At 40.5% G+C, this 13,927-nt stretch overlaps 2 protein-coding genes across 2 annotated transcripts; both read right to left on the bottom strand.

Annotated features, from left to right (window-relative positions):
• Positions 1-539: 539 nt before the first annotated feature.
• LOC112184834 (exocyst complex component EXO70A1) lies at positions 540-2,513 on the bottom strand. The gene has a single exon (XM_024323068.1). It carries the CDS (start codon positions 2,511-2,513, stop codon positions 540-542), a length of 1,974 nt encoding a protein of 657 aa, XP_024178836.1.
• An 870-nt stretch (positions 2,514-3,383) lies between these two features.
• On the bottom strand, positions 3,384-9,237 carry LOC112186171 (coatomer subunit beta-1-like). The gene is given in 5 exon segments (XM_024324521.2): positions 3,384-3,938; positions 4,510-4,595; positions 5,497-5,798; positions 5,801-5,987; positions 6,592-9,237. Coding segments are annotated over 5 exon segments (2,829 nt in total). The 5' UTR covers positions 8,641-9,237; the 3' UTR covers positions 3,384-3,733.
• Between the last annotated feature and the right edge of the window lie 4,690 nt (positions 9,238-13,927).

Here is a 13,927-nt window from a genome sequence, read left to right as displayed (position 1 = left end):
GAGTTATGATGTCTACATGTTCGATCTCGAAGAGTGAAGGACGTGTTGTGCTCTTTTTGTCCTTCGACCAGGATTATTTTTGTCCCACAGGGTTTTTGTTACCTGGCAAGGTTTTTAACGAGGCAACGGATGAAGCGTCACCACCAAGTTTGAGCGGCACAAGGGGGAGTGTTGAAGGAAAATCAAGTTTAGTGTGCCTTATCAAACTAGGAATAGGAATAGGAGAGAAGGTTCTAGATTTCCCAATCCTACACGGATTGGTATTCCTTGTAACATTAGATTATGCACTTTGTAATCCCTATATATAGGGCTCCTATTCTCTATAATGAAACACATCTCTCTCATCAATCTCTCTCAAATACATTATACTTAAACACACATCTAGTTTTTTTTGCTTTATCGAACAACAGAAACAGTAGCATATATACAAGTCACATTGTTGTATGTTTTACTCATAACTGATTCATCTGTAGCGTAAGAATCCAATAATCAATACTAGTTCTACAATTTCTTTTAGACCACATCACTAATAGAGGTGATCACATAGCTGTAAGAGTCACACGAAATTGATTTTGCACCAGGTTTCTCAGTTTACCAAAGCGTATATGTTTGGTGCTGCAATACTTCTTGACCAGTGTAGGCTGAAACATAGAACTAAGCATAGTCTCCAAGCTTTGTGCTGTGTGCTTCACATATTTACTAGCACTTGCATCTTGGTCAACCAAAACCCCATACTTTTGCATGTAGCTCCTATAAGCTGGTACAACCGCCTGCACCAAAATCTGGCATACTTTTCTCCTCAAGTTTTCGTCACATATGATCCAATTGGACTGCTCCTTGTACAATTCATCAAAACCCTCATTGAATTCCTTCAGCGTCTTCTTTTCAGACTCCTGAAATGAATTTAAATCCTTTTGACTTATAAGAGGCAGAAGCTTTCCCCAGCATTGTCTCAAGTAGAGAGCTGCACAATTGTCCTTGTATTGCTCATGAGCTCCTAACCAAGAATCTCCCATTATATCGCCGAGCCTTGTGCCTTTTAGCTGACAGAAATGGCAATGATTGTTCATCATGAAAAGGTAGGAGAGGCAGATATCTTCATATGCCTTGGACCATGCATCCAGATTTAGCGCAACTTCCTTCATGATAATAATGATGTGGTTGGTAAGGAAACCATCTCCATACACATCTTGATTCCAGCTTTGATGGATCTTCAAGACCTGGGCCAATAGTGGCCTATAGTCATCCCCTAGTAATTGGTCACAGTAATTAGTTATAAAGCTTACTAACCCGGGAATGCCACCGTCTGGGGGAGGAGAAAATCGCCTCTGCATCTCCACTTGACAAGGAAGTTCCTGGAAAATCTCAAAAGCACTATTCACTACTGTCTTCACTAGTTCCCTTGTCAGGGTCCGAATGTCAGTGCAGGCTTCTCCACCAAAAAGCCGGTTAAAATTTGATCTTAGACTTTCCATAAGTGCAAACATATCTAATAGCTTCAAGAGCTTGAGAGGGTTCTTCTTCATCTTGGTGACATTCCTTCCAAACTGAAGGAAAGAAATTAGTCTAAACTCCTCAGCCAGTCTTGCAACACAGTGCTTCCAAGCATCTGATCCTATCTTCTCAAAGACATCGTTGCAGAGTTTGTACTCCAGCTCGATTAGGTCCTTCACAACCAACTCCAAATGCTTGCACCATTGATCAATATGAGACTCAATGCTCTGGATGTCATCAAATTCGGTGACTTGTATCTCAAGGTAGTCCAGATTAAGAGCCTGCAAGCTTCTTACGGCATTCAAACTCCGAACTTCAATGTACAAGACTATGCACTTTTCAAGCCGATAATCACCATCCAATCTCCCAGATATGGCTTGAAGCTTTTGGACTACAGGCATAGTTAATGGTAATAAAGTAGCACAGGTTGTTGTTGTAACACTATTCTCCATCAATAGACTCCTGAATTCAGTCTCAAGATTGTTGAATGCAGCATTGAGAGCTCCTCCATCAAGATGAGCACGCTCCTCGATTTCATGCAACTCCTGTAAGATCCTCAGAGATTTCTTCACATTCAAGAGGCTTTGATCATTGGAAAAAACATTATCTTCCAAAAACTCAACAATGTCCTCCAGCCACTGAATGGCCAGCCCACAATTGTCAGCAAGAAATCCCAAAGCTTCTTCGAGCATTTTCATCGATGAAAGATAAGCAGAAAGATCATCACACGACTCATAGAGTAGTGACTCCTCGAGCTCACGGACGACGTCGTAGACTTTGAGAACAGCAGCAGCAGGGCCAATGGCAGCATTGATTTGGTCCCTGATTCCAAAGTAACTACATTTTTGCATGGAGGAAGGTCTAATTGCAGCTTCCAAAGATGGCAATCTCTGCCTAATATCTTCCAATCTAGGCCCGATTTCATCTAGCTTTGAAGAAATAGCAGTAGATTTCTCTAGACTAGCCCTCAAGATTTTTTGTGCAGCTCGGAGATTCTCAACACTTTCAACATCAGCCATTGCCAAAAGTGGTACCTATCTCAGAATCCCCAAGAATTGACTTAAACTAACTTGAGTGCTTTTTTATATGCACTAAAGACTTGAGAAGAGTGGAGTAAAAAGTTCTCTCAAGGTTTCTTCTACACTACTCATTTACTTTCCACCAAACTCACCAAAACTAAGGAAAGGAATACCATTTCTTCAAACCAACCTTCACTTGCAAAACAGAAACACCACAGTGGCCTCAACTACCAAGCAATGAATCTCCTTAATTTTGATACTTACTGCAAACAAACAAGCATAACATTTTAGGGGACCTCAACCACCAAACAATGTACTTCAGTTGCTCATGATTAAACCTACATATAGAAATACATATATTCTCATCTGCAAACAAAAAAAAATAGGGCAATGCCCAAAATTTACTTTCCCAAAAGTCCATGCAGTCTGATCAGATTACATTTGACATAATTATTGGATGAAAATGACAACCAACCCAAGGAAAGGTGACGGCTTTGTAGTTGCATCTTCTTTTAATCTTCATTAGATATGGTTAGAACAACTATGATGCTTTGGTCAAAAAAAAAGAGAGAGAGATCCAACAATTATGCTCGAAAAGTTCTCAGTATTATCCATAGTTTTTGGCGTATAAGTAACCAACTCCAATGCAGCAAAGTGATGTGACAAACATTATCATCCTCATTTCTCAAGCCTTCATCGACTAGTCTTTTTGTGACCATTATCATTTGGTTATTTTCTTTTTCCCCCATAAAAGCTGGAACACCCAGGATTTATTCAAAGCTTCGTAAAGAATTTGATTCTTTAAATAGAAAGCAAGACAACTTAGAGGCAACGAAAGCTGGCTTGAATTAATAGCAAAGTCAACCTGAATGAACAAAGAGGGAATGTAAACATTACAACAAATTTACTTTCAGTATAATGTGGATATGGCAAATGTAAAGTATCTATAACAACCTCAACGGGAAACATATAAAAACAATTACAAGTCAGATGAACAAAGAAAAGCCTCATGCTGCTAGCAGCCTAGTACTAACAGAAAAGCAATCAATTAACATCCAAGGTAAGGACAACATAAAAAGAATCTATAACAAACTCGATCCTCGGGAAACATGTAAAAGCAATTACAAGTGAGGTGAACAAAGATGGAGCCTTGTGCTGCTAGACTAGTACTGACGGGGTTGAAGTAGGTATACAATGCTGCAAAACTAGGCAAGAGGTCATCAAGGGCCACCCTTCTGTTTCAAGGTGATCTTGTCCCCAAGACTCAGTGCAATACCTTGAGTCTTGCTTCTAATTCTGATGTATCCACTTAGCTTACCATCTGCTTGTTTCTCAACACTCACATTCACCAAAGCATCCTCCCCGAAAACACTCTTTGCATACAGATTGGCAGCGAGGACTCCACACTCTCCTTCCAGTGCCGATCTAATGTCATTTGAGAAAAGGATGAGAGGAGCAAATGAAAATTAATCATCCACCAAGAACTCATGAGGGAAATACAACAGGATGCAAAGGACATTAGTACACTTACATGCTGCCTACAATGCACCAATGGAAAATGTAGCAAGAGCACCAATATTGAACTGTATATCTTGTTTAAAATGACATATGTAGCTAAATATTATAAATGTGTAGGTTTTTATAAATGATGTATGCATAGGGCATTATAAAGATAGTATTAATACTCTTACAAGGATGTTGCATGCATGTGTGCACCTATGGAAGATGTCGACAGAACAACAATATTGAACCGTAAATCTCGTGTAAAAATGACAAATGTAGGTCAGTTTTCATTCCCCACTTCTATGAATTTGGTATAACCACGACCATATGTCAACTTCTCAAGTATTAGTTAAATATGATAAAACTGTACATTTTTTCGTACATATTTTATGCTTGTGACAACTCTGATTATGTATGCATGGAATAATCTACTTCCAAATGTATCAGAATTCAGAACGAATGATAAAAACAGTTTATAGAGTTCTGAACTTACGGTGGAGTCAGGCACTTCATGTTAGTTGCTTTAACAATGTGGTTCAGAAAGTCCTTCTCGTCTTTGATAACAGTACTTATAGCAACCTGGGAGAGAAAAAGTGCGTTAACATATAACAGGATCCAAGTGCAAACACCAAGACAAAGCAGAATTCACAATAACACACAAGAAATATTAAACTGACATAACGTATCCAAAAACAAGTACATATCAAAATCAGGCTTGCAAGAACTAAATTTCATTAAGGGCATGAGATACACTTTGTTATTTAATGTGGGCAAACATGAGTCCACAATAACTAGACACACATATAATGAGCTGTGTGCATGTTGGTGCATGTGTGTGTGTATAGATGGAAAGAACCATCTGAATGAGCCTCTCTTCTGAAGATACTGAAGAAAGAAAAGAGAAGCCAATTTTGATATTGAGCAGTAATACTATAAGATCAATTTGTATCATGCATGGTGCCCCACACCACAAAATTGTATATGTATCCACTACAGCAAGGAAAGTGATTTGTTAGGATGGACCCGTATACTGTAAAGATTTTGATTCCAATACATGCAATATGCATGACATATCTGTGGCTAAACTATTTTGAATTAGGGGAGTGCCATCTCGTGTTGCAGAAATCATCATTGGTGACAATCTCCAAACACTAAACATATTGACATTACAAAAGTAACCAATATCACTATAAGCATGATTGCAACTCCTGCATTATGCTTCACTAGCTTTATAACCACCACAGCATCAACATTAAATAGCCAATCACAACAAACAATTTAACATCACTGAACAGAATCATCATGAAAGTGAATGTCACGAAGGCCTCATCCCATCAGTATCAATATCAACATAGTACTACCAACCATAAGGTTAAAAGACATTATATCATTTTGGGTCATTATGAATTAATTTGTTGCAAAAGCATTGAATCATTAGTTATTGAAACATAACAGAAAGAATTATGTGACTCTAACGTACCTTATTTTCCCATTCAAACTCAGCCCACATTGTCCGAAACAACACATCAGCACATGAAGAAGGAGAGATGTAATCCATTATATCAATATGGATGTTATTAAGAACAATAACTGTTCTCTCAAGCACATTTGACGTCTCATAAACAATGTTACCAAATATAACTCCTGTTTCAGTTGAGGAGACCTTAATGTTTGCCTTTATCTGTTTGGTTGATTCTGGAGCTAGTGTATAGTTCTGAGGACGCTCAACAAGTTTGAGATCGCCCATCGTGGCCAACTCCAAGAATAAATTCTGAAGATGTCGGTAACATCGAGAACAATGTCATAATGATTAACTGTAACATAAGCTTCAGCATAAACAGGATCGCTGAATCCTGTGAGCTGAAGAATGCGGTTGAGTTTATTTGCATCATCTCCATCCTTTACAAACTCTCCAGTAGCACGTTTGAGATCATCTTGAACCTCATCTTCCAACTCAAGCTGGCTCATACCCTGAGAAAAATATGCATATAAGAAAAGAGTTCAAAACTATGTGATGCAAACAAAAAATTTACTGATAGACTAGCTATTTCTTTTTAAATTTTTCTTTGCCAAAAGTTTATCATGCTAAATTAAAAAATTATAAACCGTAATAGCATGTTTGTTTTCACTTAAAATGTTTGAATTGAACTGTTGATTTAGAAACTATACTGATAAACACTTTCTGTCTTTCTAAGAGAATTTACAGAGAAACAGAAGCATTGTGCCTCAACATCAAAAACAATTTACAACATGCCTAACATTAAAACCAAACTGAAACAATGAAACTAAAGAGGGGATGCAAGAACAGTGCAATATGAAAATAAAAAGATAAGACATCAGTGCCAGGAGACCCTGCAAATATTTCATCCTAATTTAAAGTCAACCTAAATTATATCAGTGTTAGTAAAGTATGCAAATAGAATGCCAAATAAGACCAACTATATTAAGTATAGTTTGAAACAGTCTTAACCATATCTATGCCGAAAGAAACATCCTAGAGTGTTAAGTAGGTGACTCTTCTAATTCCTAATTACAAGGAAAAAAAAAATAGACTAGAGAGGCAATGCGACATTACCTTTCTGCTCTTAAGATGGTAGAAATCAATAAGGTCATCTGGTTGTGCATTTGATATCTGCGCCATAGCTCTACTTTCCTCTATTTCCCGAAGCTTCTTATCTTCAAGCATTTTAACACAACTCTCTCTACAAGACTTTAACCATATCTTCTTCACTTCTTCATCTTTATTGCATAGTGTACGGATGCAAAGAACAATTCTGTCTTGAGAATCATTATCAATTGGATGTGGAAGGACTGATGATTGACCCAGTTGCAGCATGGACACCATGATCAACAAAGCCTGTGTGGTTGCCTTGTTAACTTCAACTTTAGAAGGCTGGACCTCATCTAGTCTCAAAACAAGCTTTGTTAAAGTGCAAGCCACAACAGACTCCAGGAAAAAGTCACCTGAGAGAATCAACGATCTCAAGTTGCCTACAGAAGCCAAAGATCCTTGAACAAGGACAGGTGCAGACATAGCAGTTTCCAGTGCAGCAGACTGGGTAGCATAGGTCCCATCTGCAAGCACTACAGGTCTCCTGGAAGACACAGTAGATGAGTTTACCACCTGAGAATTCTTCGAAACATCTTGTGCCTCGCTTTCCTCAGAAGCGGTGTAAAATGGGAGCTCCCCTAGACACTGCTTAATGGTTGCAATCCCACTCTCAACCTCAGAAAGTGAGAGACAGTACTCCCCAATAATCCAAAGAGCATAAGTACACACCCTTGAAGTCCGTATCTGGTAGAAAGTATCCAACAGCCTTGTAATTATAGAGACACGCAACTTGGGGTTGGTTTCAATAATCTCACGCACAAAAATAGCCACATCCATAGCTGAGGCCAGATTGGTATCCCCCAAGAAATCCATCAATGGATGGACCACCGTGCTCGCCACCGCAGGAAACTTAACTGCACATGAATATATTGCTTGCACCAGCATCTGCCTGTATTCCCCGTTCTTCTCAAGCTCAGCACCCTGAGTCTTGACGACCTCCTTCTTCAACATCATCACAACCTCATCAATATTCCCAGGAGTAATCAAGTCAAGCACAATATCAAGAGTCTTCCTTCTAATATCAAGATTTGGACTCGACACGGCCCTGAGCACATCCATAACCAACTCAACCAAAATCTCCCTATGCGAAGCCTTAAGCTCATTAATCCTATCAAGCACAATCAACTTCACATTGTTGTCGCTCTGCGACAACAACAACTGACAGTAAGTATTGGCTGCAGCTCGAATTGCAGTGGGGGCAGACGACAAGGACACGAGCGTATTGGCACACTCGTAAACAACAGCACTGGACTGAGCATTAAGCAATGATATAATGACCTTAATGTACTTCCCCTTCTCACCCTTATTGACTCTACAAACCTTCCTAATCAATTCCAACACAACCATCTGGAGCTGCTCAGCCCAATCAATAATCCTATCGACATGAGTAAACAGATAACTAACAGCTCTATCTTGCGCGCAATTAAAGAGCATAAGGAAAGCGTTTCTCTTACTGGACGGGTCTTGCTCGGAGGCCAAGAACCGATCGATAATCTCCGGCGCATCCACCAGCAACTGCTCACCCTGCGGAAGCCTATACACAGACATGACTGCGCTGACGGCGTTCCGTCGAACGAACGGGTGGCGGTGCTCCAGATTCGCCAGAATCGACGGAATCAACGGCTCGACGATCTCGGCCTCGTTCAACCGGCAGAGGAATCGGAGCGTGACGCCGCGGATGTACTCGTTAGGGCTCTGGAGATTGTTGCGGAGGTTCTGGCAGATGAGGATCATCTCCGGGAGAACCTTGCCTCGGGAATCTGTCTTGTCAATGATCTCGAGGTAGAGGAGGAGAAGCTTCTGGACGGTGTGGTCCTCGGAGGGGAGGACGTAGCGGATAATGGTGATGAAGAGCTGGGGAATTGTGTCGCCGTTGAGCAAGATCATGATTGCCTTCTTCATGGCTTCGATCTTGGCTTCCACGTCGTTTCCTTCCAGAGCTTCCTTGATCTCGTTGGCCAGGGCCGGCGTGCCCTTGTCGAAGTGGACCAGCAGCGTGCATGACTTCTCCATGACCAAAGCGCTGAGGGAGCTGTGGGAGATGAAGAAGAAGAAGAAGAAGGAGATCTGGCTTTGGAATGGATGGTCTCTGATCTAGAAGCAAGCGAGAGAGTTACCCTCCATCGGCGTAGCGTGGCCGGAGGCGCATTCTTGGTGCGGGCAATGTCGAAGGGATCAGCGTCGTCGTGGTGATGATCGTTGCTCTTGGACGCCTTGTCGCCGACGAACTCGGCGGATAGCCGGACTCCATGTCGAGGTGGTGGCGGCCGGACCTCGACGTCGGCAGCAAGCCGTTCTTGGAAGAGGGCACGATCTTTTCACAGCTGAGGGGGTCGTCCCATTCGAATGGAAAAATTAAATAAAAATAAAAATAAAGGAAACGGCAATTCAAAATGTACTTTCACGACTGGTATTGTCATTTTTTATGTTCGGCTCCCAAAATACATGTCACTCTATCTCAACTCTAAATATTTTCAACATTAAATCAACTCATTTCTAAATTGTTTAGAGCAACTCCACCGGTGCACTCTTGACCGGTCTCCAGCTGGACAAGGTGAGGTGGTGACCTCCATTTCAGAAAAAATGGCTTCCACCGGTTGAAGCTTGACTAGCTGAATCATGGCTTCTGGCATCCCAGGCAAAGAAAAAGGGCAGCTGCTTGACTGAAAACTTGACATTTCTTGGCTGGCTACCAGCTCAGCCCAATGGCAACGTGGGTGACGCCGACGTGATCGGTGGAGAGAAGGGACGCAAGAAGTAAGGCGCGTCTTCTACAGATTCTTAGCTTGTAGCGACAAAAAGTCAGGCGCGTGATGGCAGCGTGTTCTAGATGTTTGGCTTCAGAACCAATTTGGCTGCAAATAGTCTCTTTTGAGAGTGTGCAGGTGTGCCAGCACTGTGGGGTGCAATCGTCGGAGAGTCCCTTGACCTGACTTCTTGATCAAACGTTGTGGACGAGAAGAGCACCAACCTCGTCACAAGGCTATTTTCTATGCCTTTCGGAAAAGGACTTCTTGCCTTACGGATAAGGACTTGTGTTGTGATCTCTTCAGTCACCGAGTCGATACTTAGTGTTGTAGACTAAGCAGAGCAATCACCGGGAAGTAGGAGAAAGTACGGGTTTTGCTAAAGCGTGACTTTAGCTTCGCTGGGTTGCGAGGGCGTTACCCTTGCTTCGCTGGGTTGCAGGTAGGTTTGCTCCAGAAAGACTTTGATAATCGTTGAGATTGATTGATTGATTGGTGTTTCCTATCCTTGAAACCTAGTATTTATACCTTAGGGTTCTGACTATTCCTTACCATAAAAGGATTTTTGATTGAAGTTTCCTATTCAATCTCCGCTACTTGAGTCCAATAAGGGCTCGTTTTCCTTATGGATCTCGGAATGGGTGAAGCTGTAACCCAAACTCAAGTAGACTTATTTTTGGGCCGCAGGTATCGGCCCGTTATGCTAAATCCCCTAAAGGGATCTTGCCAAAATTACTTTTGGGCTCAAACACCATAATTGAATGGTCAGTGGTGCTACACGTGGAAGCTAGTCATTGGCTAGTTTAGAAAATTGAATCCAACGGTCAATTAATTTGAACTGTTGGTTTCAATTAATGTGAGGATCCAACGGCTTGTAATTAATATGTAGGAATATTAATGTAACAGTAACAAAAAGGTAACAAACGCTAACTAAAAAAATTGTTAAAAGTTCTAAAATTTTTCCTGTAAATACCTATCATTTATTTTACCTCTCACACCCAAAAAATTATATTTCATAGTTACACAAAGTTGTTCTTCCTCCTCTTCCTATAGTTCTCTTCCTAGCGTCGTTCCCTTTCCGAAAAGCTATAGCAATCACAATTCTAACATTAAATATCCATAAATCTCCATTATTACCATCTATTTACATCAAATCTATTTCAATTTTTCAATATTTTTTTTCCAATGAACAGTAAATCTGACTGGTCAAGAAATAGAACGGGTGGAAACCCATGTTTAGTGGCAATGAACAGTTTCTTGATTGGTCGACCCCTTGACTTTTCGACCTTGTCCTCTTGTGATGGCTACCTGGCGAATTGGAGCACGATGACCAACTATCGCCACTTATTCTAACACAATTCATAAAATATTCTTGTGTGAAGTCAGTTAATATTTTTGTTTATTTTAACAACTGACACATGAAGTGAAGAAATTTTCTTTTTAATTCCAAGAAAATTGGTTGTTCCATAATAGGCTCACTCAATGGGAGTCAATTTTTTGAATAAACCTTCAGTCAAAAATCTACTTTTACGACCGACACTTCATTGAACGACTTTTTGTGTTGTTTTAAAACTTTGTCATTTTATATTGAAAGACTTTTCTTATTTTTTCGATATAAAATCAACTCATTTTCTAACTTATCTAACATTCATCTAAACAGATTTTTTAGCACTTCAAAATTCAGCTGTTCTACATAACAACCATGGCTGTAATTGAACTATGTTTTTTTTTTTTTTTTGAGTAAAATGAGGTCATCCCTTTATTGAGAATTAGAAGAACTACAAAGCATTAGAATCAGCTGCTATAACAGCCAGCAAAAAACTAGTTGGAGAAACAAAAACCAGCTCTTGTTGCAGAGACTTGGCATGATCTGCTAGTAGGTGAGCAACCTTATTGGCTTCCCTACCTATATGACTAATCTTCACATTTGGAAAAGAGAGCAATCTCTCCCCAATATCGTTATAAATTATTCCCAGCAAAGAAGTATCTGAAATGGAGTTAACTGAAACCTGTTGTTGCACCAACTTCGAATCAGTCTCTATCAACACAGGCATCATGTTATGATCTAAAACAAAGCTCACTGCAGCTTGATGTGCTAAGGCCTCAGCATGTTCAGCTAAGAGCAGATTTTGAAGAGGTCGTGCCCCTCCAGCAATAAAGGAACCAGTCGAGTCCCGAATTACAAACTCAATACCTCCATTCCTTGCTTAGAACCCTCAAAGGAGGACACATCCACTTCACGTCTCTAGTCCTTCTACCAGTACTCCTTGTCTTCCCATTATGGAATCGAAATTCAACTAGTCTTGTACTAGCACGCAAAGCCACATCACTAGCCTGAGATGACTTCTGATCCCACACTCTGTTGTTTCTCTCCTTCCAAATGCTCCATAACAGATACATTAGGTCCTCAAAAGCCTGTTTCTGAAGATGCTTAGCACAAAAACTAAGCCATTGAACTACATCCATACTGTCCGTTTGTATATCCAAGCCAATTTGACTCACTCTTCTATTAGATTGCAACACTTGCTTAGTAAACAAGCAATTACTACTTAAATGAAGAGTAGTCTCAATCTCCCCATCACATAACACACATACTTGGGGACTCCAACACCACATGTTTAGAAGCAAGACGCTCCAAAGATGGAAGAACATTGTTACACACCCGCCAGATATGCAACTTAGCCGTAGTAGGTACTACCCCCCTTCCAAATCTTCTTCCAAAAATCACCAGGAACATCTAATGTATTAGGTCTTCTAGAAGAAGATTGCCCAAAGGAATGTCGATATGCAGTCTTGACAGAGAAGGTCCCATCACCTTCCATCCTCCAAACACATCTATCCTCAACATCCCTAGTACTTAAGGGAATTCTTAAGATAGCCTCAGCCTCGTCTATAGAGAACAAGTCTTTAATTAACTCCTCATTCTAGTAGGACAAGTCAAGGATTAAGTCACTGACCTTTAGCGAAGTATTCACCACAGGAGCTAATACTATCGGTGTGTAATTAGGAATCCCTGGCACCCACAGGTCCAACCATGCCCTCACTTGCACCCCATTCCCTATCTGCCAGTAAAAGCCTTGTAGAGTTAAATCCCTTGCAGCAGCAATACTCCTCCATGAATACGAAGGACAAGCATGAGTTGTTTCAGTCCAAAAAGTGCCTGAAGGATAATATTTAACCCCTTAAATTTGAGCAATCAAAGAATGAGGGTCAGAAATAACTCTCCAAGCCTGCTTTGCTAGCATCGCCAAATTAAATTAAGTAAGGTTGCGAAACCCCAAACCACCGTCTTCCTTCGGATTACACAAAAATTCCCAAGACTTCCAATGGATTTTCCTTTTGTCTAAAGTGCTTCCCCACCAGAATCTTGCACACATTTGTTCCAAATCTTCACAGAAACATTTCTTAAGTTGGAAAACACTCATGGCATACATTGGTAAAGCTTGAGCAACCACTCTGATGAGAATATCCTTCCCCGCCCCACTTAATAATTTACCTTGCCAATTAATCAGTTTCTTGGCTAGGTTCTCTTTAATGTATTGAAAAGTTGCAGTCTTTTTCCGACCTACATAAGTTGGTAATCCCAGGTACTTCTCGTGAGACTCCACTACTTCCATGCCTAGTAGACTAGCAACCTCTTCCTGCACAAATGCAGAGACATTCTTGATGAAAACAATTTAGCTTTTATTGAAGTTCACCAATTGCCCTGAAGCCCTCCCATATATTTCAAGCACCTCATGTATCTGATAGCAATCCTCCAGAGTAGCATTGGCATACAACATACTGTCATCAGCAAAAAGAAGATAGTTAACAGCAGGAGCATCATTACAAATCTCAATCCCAAGTAGTAAACCCAGTCGTCGTTGTTTCTGTTGCAATAACGCAGAAAATCCCTCAGCACCAATTAGAAACAAGTAAGGAGATCACTTGTCACAATCCCCGTGAAGGAGTCACAAGACCTCGTAGTTTATCACGTACTAAGAATGAATATCTCACAGTAGTAACACATAACATAACCATGTCAATCCATCTCTGAGCAAATCCAAAGTGTTCCATTACCTTACGGAGAAATACCCATTCCATACGGTCATAGGCTTTACTAAGGTCCAGCTTCAATGCCATGAAACCCTCTGACCCTTCCTTCATATTATGTATAAAATAAGCCATCTCATTTGCTACAAGGATATTATCAGTAATTAATCTCCCTGGAACAAATGCACTCTGAAAAGGTGAGATCACAGAAGGTAAAATAATTTTCAGTCTATTTGCAATGGCTTTCGAGCAAAGCTTGTAAATGACATTGCATAACGCAATAGGTCTGAGATCCGACATTTGCTCCGGATTGTTCACCTTGGGTATGAGGCATATATGTGTAAAATTAATTTGCTTCAAAAACTGACCAGTATGAAGGAAAGATTGGACTGTTTCAACTACATCTTCACCAATTGTCTCCCAATAATGTTGGAAGAAAAGAGGAGGCATCCCATCCGGTCCGGGTGATTTGGTGGGATACATTTGAAATATGGCACATTTTATTTCCTCCCCAGTATATG

Source organism: Rosa chinensis, chromosome 2, assembly GCF_002994745.2.
Source record: "Rosa chinensis cultivar Old Blush chromosome 2, RchiOBHm-V2, whole genome shotgun sequence".
NCBI classification, from domain to species: domain Eukaryota; kingdom Viridiplantae; phylum Streptophyta; class Magnoliopsida; order Rosales; family Rosaceae; genus Rosa; species Rosa chinensis.
Note: the sequence above shows the minus strand (reverse complement) of the source record. Positions and strands in the feature narration are given on the sequence as shown.